The sequence below is a fragment of the Zootoca vivipara genome, chromosome 8 (genome assembly GCF_963506605.1).
Source record: "Zootoca vivipara chromosome 8, rZooViv1.1, whole genome shotgun sequence".
Lineage (NCBI taxonomy): Eukaryota > Metazoa > Chordata > Lepidosauria > Squamata > Lacertidae > Zootoca > Zootoca vivipara.
In genome coordinates this window covers 41,707,074-41,722,453 of record NC_083283.1, presented here as the reverse complement: position 1 = coordinate 41,722,453, position 15,380 = coordinate 41,707,074, and the positions used below count along the sequence as shown (strand labels likewise).

The 15,380-nt window shown below is 44.0% G+C and overlaps 1 protein-coding gene across 1 annotated transcript in view; it reads left to right on the top strand.

The window, feature by feature from the left end:
• The window catches only part of LOC118090180 (desmoglein-1-alpha), a 35,476-nt gene extending 24,641 nt beyond the window's left edge, over positions 1 to 10,835 (top strand). The window contains exons 12-17 of the mRNA XM_060278216.1: positions 845 to 1,057; positions 1,178 to 1,528; positions 2,699 to 2,850; positions 4,665 to 4,728; positions 6,047 to 6,258; positions 6,714 to 10,835. Of these exons, the coding sequence (XP_060134199.1) occupies positions 845 to 1,057; positions 1,178 to 1,528; positions 2,699 to 2,850; positions 4,665 to 4,728; positions 6,047 to 6,258; positions 6,714 to 7,754 (2,033 nt within the window). The 3' untranslated portion in view covers positions 7,755 to 10,835. The remainder of the gene's footprint in view (positions 1 to 844; positions 1,058 to 1,177; positions 1,529 to 2,698; positions 2,851 to 4,664; positions 4,729 to 6,046; positions 6,259 to 6,713) is intronic.
• The last annotated feature ends 4,545 nt before the right edge of the window (positions 10,836 to 15,380 follow it).

The following is a 15,380-nucleotide window of genomic DNA, read 5'->3' as shown; positions in this document are numbered from 1 at the left end:
AATCAATTAAAGCATCCCTGAGAGTGAGCCTTCTTCAACCTCATGTCCTCCAGGTGTTGGGACTACATTTCCCATCATCTCTTACTGTTGGCCACGCTGGCTGAGACTCATGGGAGTTGTAGTCCAAAACATCTAGCGGGCAGATGTGTGAAGGCTGGGGAAGGCTGCTCAAAGCATTTGCTAGAGGACATGTTCTCCATGCATGACCATCAAATAACCCTCTCCTGCTCTCTGGCTTCTCTGTGATCAACACAATGAATGTAGTTGCTGGGTACCTGTCCCCATTCACTTTTATCAGTTGATGGCCAATTCTTACAAGACATTGCTGATCAGCCCAGAGAATGGGAGGGAAAGCAAAGAGAGAAGTCAGTGACATAGCTGCACTGTGCTGCAGGAAAGAAACTCAAATGTGTTTTCTCAATGCACCCAGGTGGGTTCTGAGGTTTGTATCCTACATCGCACAAAATTAGGCTCCCATCAGCACATGGATTTCTGCTTGCTCAACAGGACTTCCCCCTTCTTCCTACCCCCACATGCTGCCTGTGCCCTCCCCAACTTTGCTCCTGAGGGTTGAGAGAACTCCTAGAACAGAGTTAGTGAACATCCATGGGAAGGAGAGGGTAGGGAAATCCCATTGGGCAAGAGGAAATCCTAACGCTGGCAGCACACTCACTCAGCACTATGTTGGAGGTGACCCTGAGAGATTAATGTAGTCTAGGCTGCCCTCATAAGGACTGCTAACTTTATTTAGGAACATGAACTTGACCCTGAGCAGAGATTGCAAAGCAGAATTCTTAATATAAATTGTTGTTTTTGTTTCTTCCCTTTCCCTGCTCCCAAACAGATACCTCAGCAGCACTGTTCTCCCAGGATATACAATTTGTCATTCATGAGGTCCAAGTTAGAGTGGTCGACAACAGTGGCAGAAGCTGTGATAGGCCACTGGTTATTCCTTTGCAAGCCTGCCATTGCGACCGTAATGGGATGTGTGTCAAGTCTGCCACTCAAAGAATCACTGTTACTATTATTGGTGGTGGGGCTGGTGGAGGAGGTGGAGGTGGTGGTGCTGGTGGTGGTGGCGGAGGAGGAGCAGGAGGGGGAGCAGGAGGAGGAGCAGGAGGGGGAGCAGGAGGAGGAGGAGGAATAGGAGGAGGTGGAACAGGCATTATTGGTGGAGGTGGCCAGGGAGGAAGCACAGGGGGAGGAACTGGCGGAGGAGAAACTGGCTGGGGAGGAAGCACAGGGGGAGGAACTGGCGGAGGAGGAACTGGCGGAGGAACGAGTGGGGGAGATGGCAGCTGGGGGGGAGGAGGAGGAGGAAGAGATTACGGAACAGGAGGAGGAACTGGTGGTGGCGCTGGTGGTGGTATTGATTATGGTGGTGGTGGTATGATTGATGGTGGCACTGGTGGTTATGGTGGTGGTGGTTATGGTGGTGGTTATGATTGGAACAGACAAGGAGGCGCAGAAACTACACTTAGTGCTACAGCCATTGGCCTGATGTTCCTCGGAGGACTAATATTTGTGTGTAAGCATTCTACTGAAACTAAATTAACTATTTCTATTTTGTTTGTTTGTTCTTGGGAATTCTGTGTGTTTTTTAAAAGGGAACTAGACCGCTGATCTCTCTTATTTAATATTTTGCTATAACATTGCATTAATGAAAGCTGCTCTGTGCACCTTCCCATGAAAGGAGGAGTTTTGACAAGAGGAGAGTTGAAGATTTTGGAGTCCCATTAACTATGTGTTTATGTTCACACACTTTAAAATCACAACCTAGCCTTGAAGGAAGCATCAAGTGCTGCATTTAACACAGAAACGTGTGCTACCATAGCTTAATGCACAAGGCTAAGCAGAGTAGCTTTCTTACTTGTTTCCAAAAAGCCTTAAGATGCTTCATCAACAGATAGTTCTGTGTACAGCAATGAGAATATAGTGCTGATTCAGACCAGTGCTCCATCTAGCTCAGTATTGTTTCTACACTGACCGACAGTAGCATTTCTGGGGTTTTAGGCAGCAGTTTTCCCCAGCCCTGCCTGGAGATGGATTGGGGATTGGGAATCTTGGGGATTGAACCTGGGACCTTCTGCATGCAAAGTAGATGCTTTACCACTCAGCTATGGCTCTTCCCAACTGTACCTGCAAAGCAGATCTAGAGATGCATCAGTTGCCATAGGAGTGCTGCTCATGTAGCTGCCAGGGCAGCTGCTGTATCAGCGATGGGAATGGTGTTATATTGGATCCCAGCACCGCTGGGCTGACTTGTCTGCTTGAATCAGAGTTATATCCTGGCACCTGATGCTGTCTCAGCCATGCCTGTTCGTAATAAATAAATAGGATAAATAGGATAAATAGAAATAATGTGGTGTTCATAATGCTCACCACTGAAACATAAAAGTGGTTAAACAAATAGATTAAGAAATAAAGATGATAAGAGAAAATAATTTAGAACAGTAAGAAAACACAGTTAAAAAGACAGTAAATAGAAAACCATGGAAAGAGTAGAAGGGAAGTAAAAGTAAAGATATATAGTAATTTGTATGAATATAGATAAGTTATTATTATTATAATTTGTGTTTTATATTTATGCTGTTATCTTTCTTATTATTTTGTACATGACTGTAACATAGTATGTTGGAGACAAATATATGCCGTAATGCTTAAAAACGGCATCAATTTCTTTTACCCCTTCTATTAGTGGTTCCAATTCTGATGTCACAGAGTGACTGTTGCGGCTATTGTGGATCTGGTCCTACTGGTGGCGTTGGGGCTGGATTTGAGCCTGTGCCTGAATGTTCCGAAGGAGCTATTCATTCATGGGGAATTGAAGGAGCACAGCCTGAAGACCGGGTTGGTTCATAACTTTGCAGAAAGCTTTACAGGATCTATCCCATTATCAATATGAAGCCTCTAACACAGGGGCAGGCAACCTAAGGCCCGTGGGCTGGATGCGGCCCAATCGCCTTCTCAATCCGGCCCGCGGACAGTCAGCTTAGTTTTTACATGAGTAGAATGTCTCCTTTTATTTAAAATGCATCTCTGGGTTATTTGTGGGGCCTGCCTGGCGTTTTTATCGGTACATGAGTAGAATGTGTGCTTTTATTAAAATGCACCTCTGGGTTATTTGTGGAGCATAGGAATTTGTTCATTCCCCCCCCCCAAAAAAATATAGTCCGGCCCACCACATGGTCTGAGGGACAGTGGACTGGCCCACGGCTGGAAAAGGTTGCTGACCCCTGCTCTAACGCAACCTGTCAGACTTCCCAGCACAACCATTATTGTCTGTCCCATCTATTTGGTTTCAACATTTGAATTCCACTCTTCATTGTTTTCACTCCGAGCCTACTCCCAAGTAATATAAAAGCAACCAAAATAAGCAGTAATGGGAGCATAGCAAAACCAACATATTACTTGGTTGACTATTTTCCTCCATGTTGACCTGCCCAACTGCTAAGATCAGCTGAGGCAAGTCTCCCAGGCAGAAGCAGCTCACCAGGTGGGGTGGAACTGCTGTGCTAGCTTCCTGACAAGTGGGCCACTGTTGCTTACTGGGAGGGACGGGCAAGGCAGCGGGGAGGTTGGTGCAGAATCATCATCATCATCATCGCCATCACCAGCATTAAAATTTCTAATCTATACCGTCCTTCATCTGAAGATCACAGGGTGGTTTACAATATAGAAACACAAAAATACATACCATAATAACAAGCAAAAACAATACTCCCCCCCATCCCCCAGTTTAAAAGGCCATCGATTTTTTTAATTAGCCAAATGTCTCAGAGGAGTGTTTTTGTCTGGCACCTAGAGATGTGTAACCAAGCCCAGGTGAACTTCCCTCGGGAGAGCATTCCAGTAACAGGGAGTGACCACAGAAAAGGCCCGTTCTCATGTTGCCACCCTCCAGACCTCTCACAGAGGAGGCACACTAAGAAGGGCCTCAGATGGTGATCACAGGGTCCAGCTCACTTCATATGAGGAGAGGCCATTTTTGAGGTAGTGTGGTCCTGAGCTGGTGCAGTTGGGCCAGGATTGGCATATGCTCAAGCCGCCTTGCCCCAGTAAGCAACCTGGCCTCTGAATTCTGCACCAGCTGATGTTTCCAAACTGCCTTCAGAGGCAGCCCTTTTTATAACGTGTTGCAGTAATCTAACCTGGAGGTTAACAGAGCATAGACAACTAATGTCAGCTATCCTTGTCTAGGCAGGGGTGCAGCTGAAGCAGATGGAAGGGACTCTGTGCCACCAAGGCCACCTGAGCCACAAGTGACAGCGGCAGATCCAGAAGCACTCCCCAAGCTGCATACCCACTCCTTCAGAAGAAGTGTAATCCCATCACTTACCTGACCTCCTGGTAGGTGGGTTGCTGCTGCTGAGTGGGAGTGGGAGGGGCCAGGCAGCAGAACCAGCCTTATGCAGATTGGCCCCCCCTCCACTGCTTTGTCCCACCTTCATTCCCTGTAAGCAGCAGCAGCAGCTCTGCTGCCGGGAGGTTAGGTAAATGCTCCCACTCTAACCCAACATCTGCCTCTAATGCCTGTCTAGCATCCCATTATGCTTGTGGCCCTCTGAATCAGGCCAAAAACCTTATACAGTATTTACGTCTCTTTTAAAAATCCATATATAAACTAGCTATTTTTTAAATTTATTTTTACTCACTTCTTTTAGGACGTTTCAAATATTTGCGGGCAAGTCGCAAATACAGGCATGGGCGACTATGGTGACTCCTCAGGTAAGGCTAAACTGACATTGTAAGTTCAGTAAATAATACTTTTCATATTTATTCCTTCCAGTAGGTAAAAAAAAGGGGGGGCTTGGAGAGACAGGGCACCTTCAGAAGCATAACCCAGCTCCACAGCCTGTGTTCACCTACTATAGTTTAGATCAGGGTATCCCAGACTTGGGTCTCCAGCTGTTTTTGTAGCCCCCAAAACAGCTGGAGACCCAAGTTTGGGAAACCTTGGTTTGGATCTTGTTAGCACCTCCAACGTTAACTGAAGTCCGTACCACTGAAATCCAGAGATCAACAGATGTTCCTTTGTGATGGAGTTGATCCATGGAGATAAGCTGCTCGCCATGTGGCAGAAGAAGAAGAAGAAGAAGAAGAAGAAGAAGAAGAAGAAGAAGAAGAAGAAGAAGAAGAAGAAGAAGAAGAAGAAGAAGAAACACCTATACAGTGGTACCTCGGCAGCGCCGTCTTAAACGCTCCCGGCGCCGTGGTGTGCCGGATCCTCCGGCGCCCGCCGGATCCCTTCGGCGCCTTCCCGCCCCGTTCCGGCACCCTCCCACCCCGGTGGGTGGGTGGGCGCCGCGCGCAGCGCAGGTGCAACAGGCGCAGCTGCACGGCGGACCGGTCGGCCAGCGGGTGGGAGGTACACACCCAGCCTGCACGTAGGGCCGGGCGTGTACCTCGGTTCACAAACTTAATCCGTTCCGGAAGTCTGTTCTTAAACCAAAGCTCTTCTTAAACTGAGGTGCACTTTCCCTAATGAGGCCTCCCGCCGCCAGTGGCCTTCCACCGTTTGGCTTCCGTTCTTAGACCGAGGTAAAGTTTGCTAACCAGAACACCTACCTCCGGTTTTGTAGAGTTCGTATACCAAATAGTTCATTAACAGGGCTGTTTGTAAACTGAGGTACCACTGTATACGAGCAGTAGTAGAAGTTGGCCTATTAGGATGCTCTGCCCTCAACCAGCCGCACTCTGCCTGCCTTCTTGATGTTGGCACTGGCTGTCAGCTTCCTCCTCCTCAGTCTCAAGATTGTCCTTGTAGAACTCAGAAAGAAAAAGGATGGGTGCAAAACTAGAATTAGCTGACTCAGTCTGTCATTACCTCTAGCACTACCTACCTTTTGCCTCTCTCCCTTATGCCTGACCAGACCCAAGGGGCACCATCCACTACTGCTTGCCCATATTAGTGGGGTTTAAAGTGGCTCGAATTCATCTCAGCATTGGCTAGTAGGGCAGGATGTTTGGGGGTTACATAAATCACCACTGCTCTGACAGCATCATGCAAAAATAACATGGGGTGGTTGTTGTTTCTAATTTTCAGATATCTATGCAACTAAGTATAAAGGTGGGGTGAGTACAGGAGTTGAAGAAACAATTGGACTCGGAGCAGTTAAAGGCTATGGAACGAATGTTGATTATGGAGCTACTACAGGCTATGGAACAACAGGAAGAAAAGAAGCATATGGAGGGACCCTAAAAGAATACAGAGAGAGTGGCGTGAATATGGCTTTCTTGGACAGCTATTTTTCAGAGGTAACCCATGTTCATCTCTTTCAACGCAGGGTCAGAGAAGTCCAAACTGCTTTTATCCAAGTTGCTGAATGCAGTTGCTTTGGCAAATTGGAGGGGAGGTGGGGAAAGGTGGTGACTTTGGGATGCTTTGCACTAAGTGTATTTCTGGGTGCAGAGAAGTTAAACTTGCTGGTTGTGTCTGACCGCATCTGTGCCTGCCACATAAATTCCTAGGCACATCAATTTCTCCTTCTGCCCTCAACATAAACTCTGCATGCCTGACCTTTGGCTAACAGCAGAAGGAATTTATCTGAACAAATCTAATCACTCCGATTGCACATTTTTTACCACTGATATTCTGCCTGGTGCTCAATAGTGGTGCGTTGCATCTCTTACTAATAGATTCATTTTCTTCTCCATGTTGATCACAAGAAAGCAAGGACTTCAATTCTGTCTTCACCTTTCTTCATTTTTAGAAAGCGTTTGCCTATGCTGACGAAGACGAAGGCAGACCTGCAAATGACTGTCTCCTGATATATGATCATGAGGGTATAGGCTCTCCTGTTGGTTCCATTGGCTGTTGCAGTTTTATTGGTGATGATCTGGATGACACCTATCTAGATACACTGGGACCTAAGTTTAGGACCTTGGCAGAAATCTGCTTGGGTGTGCAAATTGAGCCATTCCCAGATACTGACTCGAATTGGCCATCTTTTCCCAATCCTGATCTCGATATAAGCCTGCCACCGCCTGGAACTACCATTGTTGTTAATACATCTTCAACTATGACTCCACCTCCTCCTGTTGGCAGCACGACGGTTGTTACTGAAAATACCTACACAACTACTTCTGCTGTACAGCCTCCAAGGCCCGATCCTATGCTCCAAGGCAATGTAGTGGTGACTGAGACGTATACAACGGGGCCAACAATGAAACCTCCGACAATGAATGTCGATCCTCTGTGTGGATCAAATGTTGTGGTAACAGAAAGGGTGCTTGCTCCTTCCTCGGTCACTGATTTTCATGGCATGATGGATATTCCAGAGCTACCAGATGGGTCCAATGTGGTGGTCACAGAAAGGGTGATTGCTCCAAATGCAAGGATACCCCCTTCCATGAGTATTCCTGATCTGTCCGAGGGGTCAAATGTAGTGGTGACGGAAAGAGTGATTCGACCTGTCTCAGGTATGCAGGGCAATTTGAGCATTCCTTCTGAGTTATCAGGTGGACGCAATGTGGTTGTTACTGAAAGAGTAGTGTCAGGGGCAGGAATGAGTGGCGGCGTTGGCGGCATGAGTGGCATTCCTTCTGAGTTATCAGGTGGACGCAATGTGGTTGTTACTGAAAGAGTAGTGTCAGGGGCAGGAATGAGTGGCGGCGTTGGCGGCATGAGTGGCATCACAGGTCAAATGCTGAGTCCCGATAATCTCCTTAGCCAAACAATAGGATCCGCTTCTCCCGGTACGAGTCGAAGGCGGGTGACAAAATACAGCACTATTCAGTATTCGAATCAATAAGGCCACTTGCAATTACACTCCCCTTTTTAAAGAGAGAGATTTGCCACTGAACAATGTTATTATTTATACATAGCAAATCACGGGGGGGGGGGGGGGGAGAGACTTGCCTGAAAACCTCTTAAAGCTATGCAGACCAAAAAGGAAATGCAGAATCACTGCCAATATAGGACAACTCTGGCACCCTGCCCCCCCTCCCCCAAATCCACAAATGGCAGTGAATATAATGCAGGAGCCATTGGCACAAACTTTTAATACATCATTGGTGTTGGAGAGCATTGTGGGTCCATCATGGTGCCTTCCTAATGTCATTTGCTAAAAAACACCCTGTGTTTGCTCGCCACATTATTTAATGGTTTTTACCAGCCTGGAAAGGAAATGGAATTGTGCTCAAGGTGACTTTTGGGAACAGCTCCCTTTAGGAACACTGGCCGGACTGTTTCTCAGTTTTGGAACTGCTTGGTGTATTTCATAGTGCTTGCACAGAATCTCTTCCAAGTAGTAACTTCAGATGTAATGCATAGTTCAACTCTTTAGCTGGCAAACATGAAGGAGCTAGGTAACAAAGTGAGGGGGAAAAGGAAAGAAATGAAATACATCCATTTTCGTTTAAGCAAAATTATTACAGGTCATTGCAATATTGATGAATGATGCATGTTTAAGCCCCCCATTGCATGCCATCAGTTCTCAGAACATATCAGCCACTCTTTATGACTTTGTATATGATGAAGTGTTTGAATACAAACTCTTCCCAGCCACCTACAGGAACCACTATGGTCATGAAACAATTACCTTTTGGACAGTATACATTACCATCCCTCTACTTAGTTTCCCAAAGAGCTTTAACTGCACAGCATACTGGCAGAAGGAACAACATACTTGGGAATGTTGGAAAAAATGATAACATGCCAAGAGCACAGGCACGACTAAGCGAGCCTGTTGTATCATATCTCGAAAGCAAATTTGATTGAATGGTTTCTCTCTGAAGAAACCTGCTCTGATAAATCTGTATTTTGACAAAAGCTTGACATCTCTGGCTAAATATTTGCTATTAACTTTTACAAGCTGCTGCAAAACCCTAAAACTGAAATCCTATGCCTGTCATGGAGTACATCCCCACATTGAACCATGGATTACTCATGGAACAAGCATAAGATTGCACTACTACCCAAATATTTTCTATGTTGTTTACTGCTTTCATGGAAGCTTAAATGCACAGAAAGCTGGGTCAATAAAATACTGAAAATATAGGCTATATTGGCCAGGATCCAAAGAGCTTCTTCGGGAACGCCAAAGGGAACCCGCTTGCATGCACCCAGTAGAACATAGGGCTTTTCTTTCTTTCTTCAACAGATCCCTATGCTATATCACAAACTAACACTTTACATATGATCATGAAGGTACATATGTCAGTTGGTTCCACTGACAGTTACATGTTTATTGGAGATGTGGTATAGGGTGCTTCACTGGGCATGCAAAGGCACTAGAAAAGTTATTTGGGTTCTGGCTCACATGCTTAGTTATGTACCATATGTAAGCTGAAAGTAACTGCAGTATCGACAACATGCTCTGTAATGTAAATATATTTGTTCTTTTCAAGGATTCCCCCCCCCCACCAGATTATAATAATCTATTCTCTTTACCTTGCAAGTGCCTTGATTACATTTGGTAGATATCTAAAGAAATTTAAGGAGCTTGGTTTTTATGGCTGCTTAAAGGTGTTCCCAGTGTTTCATTCCCTTCTGTTGTTTTATAAATGTGTGTAGAGCAACAGCCAGAAAATGAAAAGTTTCCAACTAGCAATAACGGTGCCTTGGATTAACCTCATTGACTACCATACCACCACTGTCATGTCAAAATGTCAATACAGGATCCATTTCTAATGAAGCTCCTGCAACATTATTTGGACCTCATATTTGACTTTTCTTATGTTACAAAGTCGTTCCACTTCAGCCATTTACTGGCTACTTCTCAACACAGGTTTTTAAAACATCAGAAACAGGAACTTCTCTTTGTATTTCTTTGGATCTATTCAGTTTCAGTAGCTTTCAGCACTTACAAGGGCAAATGTTCACTATAAATTTTAGACCAGTTTAACTATTATGGTTTCACCCAAAGCATCCTGGGAATTATAGCTGGGTGGGTAGCCTGAGAATTCACTTTTTGAGCTGTATGGCACAATAAGTCCTTGTAGGAGCAAATATATGGTCATTGCGAGTGCAGTTACGCCCACAGTCAGAGACAGTCACCATTTTGGCATTCCAGTTTGGCATATTTCAGTTGTACAAGATTGTTTCATTCTGTCCGACTAATTATGTTGTATTTAAAATATTTAGTTGGCTACAAATTTTGATTTGGTTATGGTTACTTATAAATGTTATTAACCATTGCTGTTGAGCAGTCTTCATTCAAACCACAATTGTTCACATGAGGAAGCCCTGAACAAGCTAAACTTCAAGGCAACTCTTTCTCTTTTATGTGTTAACAACAAGGACTGCCAGTAACAAATAAGTAAGCTCCCCCAAAGTATGGAACACATACCCATTTGATAAAAGACATCAGCACATAGGTGTTTTTATTTTTTAAAAAAAACGTACTTCCGTACACAATATATTTTAAGCTGGTCTAAAATATTAGTTCACTAGAATTGCATGGCTGTAATTAGCACAGTCACTTTTCACTCTTCTCTTCATGCTTATTGAAACTACTGTCTGGGAATAAAAATAATCCTGATACAAAACCTTTTTTTAATGAAAGAGGGGTTTGTTTGTTCTTGTCTGTCTATAGTACGATGCACTGATACGCCCTAGAAATGAACTGTTTAATACTTAGCAAACATAGGCTTTAACACTTGCTTTTTCACTTATCGACTAGCAATAACATTGCCCTTCAAGTGCCTAAAGCACTTGTTAGTAATAACCCCTATTGCTGTTTTCTGCTGTGATCAGGTTTTGTTTTGTTTTTTTAAGAATTGCTTTGTTTGTGAGTAAACTACTGAAGCTCTGTGGTTACAATAAACTGGCAAACAAGCTTATATTTGAAGATGTAAAATAATATTCGGTTTAATAAAAACTTCTGGCCAAACTTGTTTGATTTCTTTACTGATGGAAGTGATTTGTAGTCTAAAGAGATACCTGTGCTGCAACCCTAATGTGGTTTTTTTTCCAATTGTTTTAAGCAATGTTCAGCTCATAGTCATCAAGGAGAAGAAGAGAAGAATGACCTTTCCCAAAACCATCTGCTTATATACATTAATTACACAATGGGCTTTGCGTGCAGGCCAATCAGGTTGCGGATTCACTTCTGCCAGCCGCCTGATTGGCTGCTCCTGTAGGCCAATCAGGTTGCGGGTTCACTTTCACCTGAAGTTGGATTGGGTGGCTCCTGCGGACCAATCAGACTGCTGATTCTGGATCCTATTGTTCTATGATTCAGCTCAGTACATAACAACTCACTTGCCTGCCCTGCCCCATATATGTATGTCATAGGCTACATCTTTGGTCAGGACAATGCCAGCACCAATAGCTCCTTGCGTGAAGAGTAAAAATGGCTGGAAGACCAAGAAGGGGGTGGGGAAGGTATTTATAGTCTAAGTCAGGCATGCTGGTTTCAAATTGTCCCCCAGGCATTTTGAAAAAGCAATCTCTTGATGCCCCTGAGTGCCTGCCCACCAAAGCAGCTCTCCCCTCTGTGTGAGGGCTGTGGTTAGCCCCCACGCCATTAGGGAGTCCCCGGCTGCATCACTCTTTGGGTCGACCAATCTGGTCGGCTGGGGGCGTGGCTAAATAAATACTACGGTACACGTTCGGGACATTGATGCTGTAGTGATGGTGGTGGCAGAGGGGCCGCCTTGACCCAGTGCAGGATTTATGTATAGGCTAAGTAGGCTGAAGCCTAGGGCCTTTAAATCTTGGGGGCCTCACCAGCCCGCCCGCTCCCCAGTGGGCAGTCTCCCCTCTCCCAAAATTGCAAACCCAAGACTTCAAGCAAGGGCAGGGCAACTCAGGAACAGCATCTATGAGACTTGGGGCTAGCCAGTGGGGCCCAATTTGAAGCAGTGGGGCACAACTTGAATTTTTTGTTTTTGTAGAGCCCCAGTTCACAGCCAAAGTCTGCAAAATCTTATAGATATAAATAAAATCCAGCTAGATTGCCCTAGTGCAGGGGGCCCCTTAGGAGGGGCACATGGGGCCCAATTTGGCCAAATTGCTCCAATTGCCTTAAGGTCAGCCCTAATGAGACTGTGCAGGGGTTGGACTGACAAGCCCTGCACCTTCTAGGTCCCTGGTGTCACTATTCAGAGTACAGACTCAAGGAGTACAGACTCCTCCCAGCATATGACCCAGGTGAGATGTGATAGAACAACAGACAATGATTTGGATTAAAAATGGCCACAACTTTATTGATTACAGCTGTAGGTATAATTTTTGTCTCATGCATTGGTTATATATACGTTTCAGTCTCTTGCCAGAGGGCTGAAACCTTTTCAGGGTCGTGCCAAAGGAATGTGGCCTCCCCAAGACACACTGATCAACTGAATTGGCCACCTAAGGCTGCTACTAGAAGCTCTATGGTCTATCTGCCACATGCTTGGTTTCTGGACCCCAAGACCCCTTTAAATGGAACATCAGGGTGTATGTCATATGAGGAACATGTGCAGGTGAGGCATTGTGGGGGCTTGGGACCAGCAGGCAAACACTGACACGGACAGCACACACAAGCACACTATGTAGAAAGGTAGCACACATAGAGCATATCTGCGCAGGGCTAAACTGAGGTATGGACTGAGGGCAATTTTGCTTGGGCAACTGCCAGGGTAACTTCCAGGAAGGAAGGGCAATGAGTTCAATGAAGAATTAAAAGGGATTAAGAAAGGTGGGAACAGGGCTAACATGATGCAACAGAGTCGCATATGCCATGAATTTGAACTGGCCTGAGGATCTCGATGGAGCAATACGTGCTAAACCTAATGAGTATTATCTTTTTTGCAAGCCCTATTGAAATGCTTGGGAGATGTCGGTGACAGTAGAACAATAGGACACATGTATGGATTACATTACAGGTTGGATGGGGATATGCATACATCCAGACGCCCAAAAGCGCAACACACAGCGTGCTCCTAACGCAGGATGTTAGCAATAGTAGATAAGGTTTGATTGGCAAACAGGCAGCTTAAGAATGTACCATTCCTGTGGAAATTGAGTGCAAGCAAAATAAGTTTTAGCAGTCAACGAAACTGGTGGACATGTAGAAAGGGGAAAGAATATTGGGAAAAGATTTAAATTTACCTTCCCAAAAAAACCTTTTTGTTGGAAATAACCCAGACAGAAATTTCCAAGTGCCAGAAAAGTTTATGTATGTATGCAACAACAGCATACATAATTTTGCTGTTAGCCCCAAACAACAAAACAAAACAACATTTTGTTAGCCCCAAAATGGAAAGTGAGCGAGGTCCCTTGCAAAGAGGACTGGCAACTTGTTAAAATATGCAGATCTTGCAGGTTTAACACAGAGAATAAGAGAGCAAGAAGAATGTATATTTAAAGAAGAGTGAAAAGTATTTATTGAATATATGGAAAATAATTGTACACAGCTGAAAACACTGGCAGCATTAAGATAAATTCAACAGAGTATATAATATTTGATTGATGTAAAAGTGGAAAATTGATATGAATGGTTATAGTAAAATATGCAGGAAAGTGTGGTATGTTCTATGAACCATGGAAGGAGAAGGAGAGAAGTCAATGGATATTTTAAAGTTTGCAAAATGTTTAATTTGAAATGTAAAAAAGGAAAACTCAATAAAAAATTATACACACACACACATTAAAAAGGTCCACACAAAACTTTTTTTGAAGGGGAGGTTGTTACAGACACTGCATAGTGTTCTGCATAGCTGCCAAGTTTTCCCTTTTCTCGCGAGGAAGCCTATTCAGCATAAGCGAAAATCCCTTTAAACAGCTATGCTGTTCTGCAGCCTACCTTATTTCATATATATTTTTCCATGTTTGAGAAATACCAGGGGTGGAGAAGGTGTTTTATCATACCTTTTATTTGAAGTACAAAATCTATTCTCTGGGTCTTTAGATGATCAAAAAAACCTGACTGGCTGTAGTCAATATTTACATCTTAATAGCAATATTCAGCAAACTTTGGATCTCCACTTTAACATACCACATCCAGACAATTATTAACAGATTTCAGGTTTTTACAGACTTTGTTTATATAGGCATTTTCAATCTTTAACCCAGGCATCCCCAAACTACGGCCCTCCAGATGTTTTGGCCTACAACTCCCATGATCCCTAGCTAACAGGACCAGTGGTCAGGGATGATGGGAATTGTAGTCCAAAACATCTGGAGGGCCGAAGTTTGGGGATGCCTGCTTTAACCCCTACCCACCATAAATAGTAAAGCAATATAATCAGGGCTTTTTTCAGCCGGAACTCGTCGGAACTCAGTTCCAGTATCTCTCAGGTGGGTGCCATTGCCATTATAAGAGAACGAGGGAGGCATTCATGGTGAATTCTGGCACTTTTTTTCCTAGAAAAATAACACTGAATATAATAAACACCATGAAGCTAGAAACAGGATAAAATAATTATAGAATAATAAACGAGAGAGTCAGAAGCTCAAAATGGGAATAGTTTAAAGCACATTCAAGGCACATTTTTCCCCCTCGAAGAATTCTGGGTCCTGAAGTTCATCCCTCACAGAGTTACAATTCCAGTAACTCTTAACAAACTACAGTGCCCACAATTCTTTGAGGGAAATTATGTGCTTTGAATATACTTTAAAGGTTTGGTGCGTATGTAGCCCTAGATTAGAACTTTAAACTCGATTTTTTTTTTTTCCTTTCAGAGTCATCGGAATCAGATACTAGGTGAGTCAGTTTAAGATATGCCCTGGTCTTTTCCCCAGCTCCCTGAGAAGGAGTTAATCATATCTATGTGATGGCCAAATGCCATTTCTTTGGCTGACTCAGCTAGAGATGGGTGTGGCATCATCTGTGAATGACAATCTGCAAAAGTTTCACTGAGAATATAAGGATTATTGTAAGCATTCAGGCACAACACAGCAACGTGCATTCGTAAAAGAAAATGACTTCACATTATGTTTGCAGTTGAGGTGGAAAGCAGGAATTGTTCTTCATGAAAAAAAAGGCTCATTCGTATTAAATTTTAACCTGGGCTTGCTGAGACTGGCGAAGTCAGCCAATACAAATGGATCTTTTGGGAAAGCGAGTGAAAAGATGTGGGTTTGATTTTTGTGCTAGTTTGTTAATGCTAAGTTGGAGGGTATGAGATTCAAGAGGATATAAAAGGTGGGTGTTATAGTTAACAGAAATAAGCAGGGCCCATTTCATGAATCCATCTGAACTTGAGTTTTAAGCCCAATCTATCAGTGGTGCCCTCAGGGTAAGACTTTGGGGCAGTGGAGCAAGTAGAACCTGGATTTAATGGCCTTACAGGGAGCCCCCAATTCTGGGTAGTGTAGTTTCCCCCTCAGAGTTACAATTCCCAGCAACCCTTAACAAACTACAGTGCCCAGAATTCTTTGAGGGAAAGAATGATGGGCTTTAAAGATATAGTGTATACACAGCCTTCATAAGTAACACACATTTTTCTTT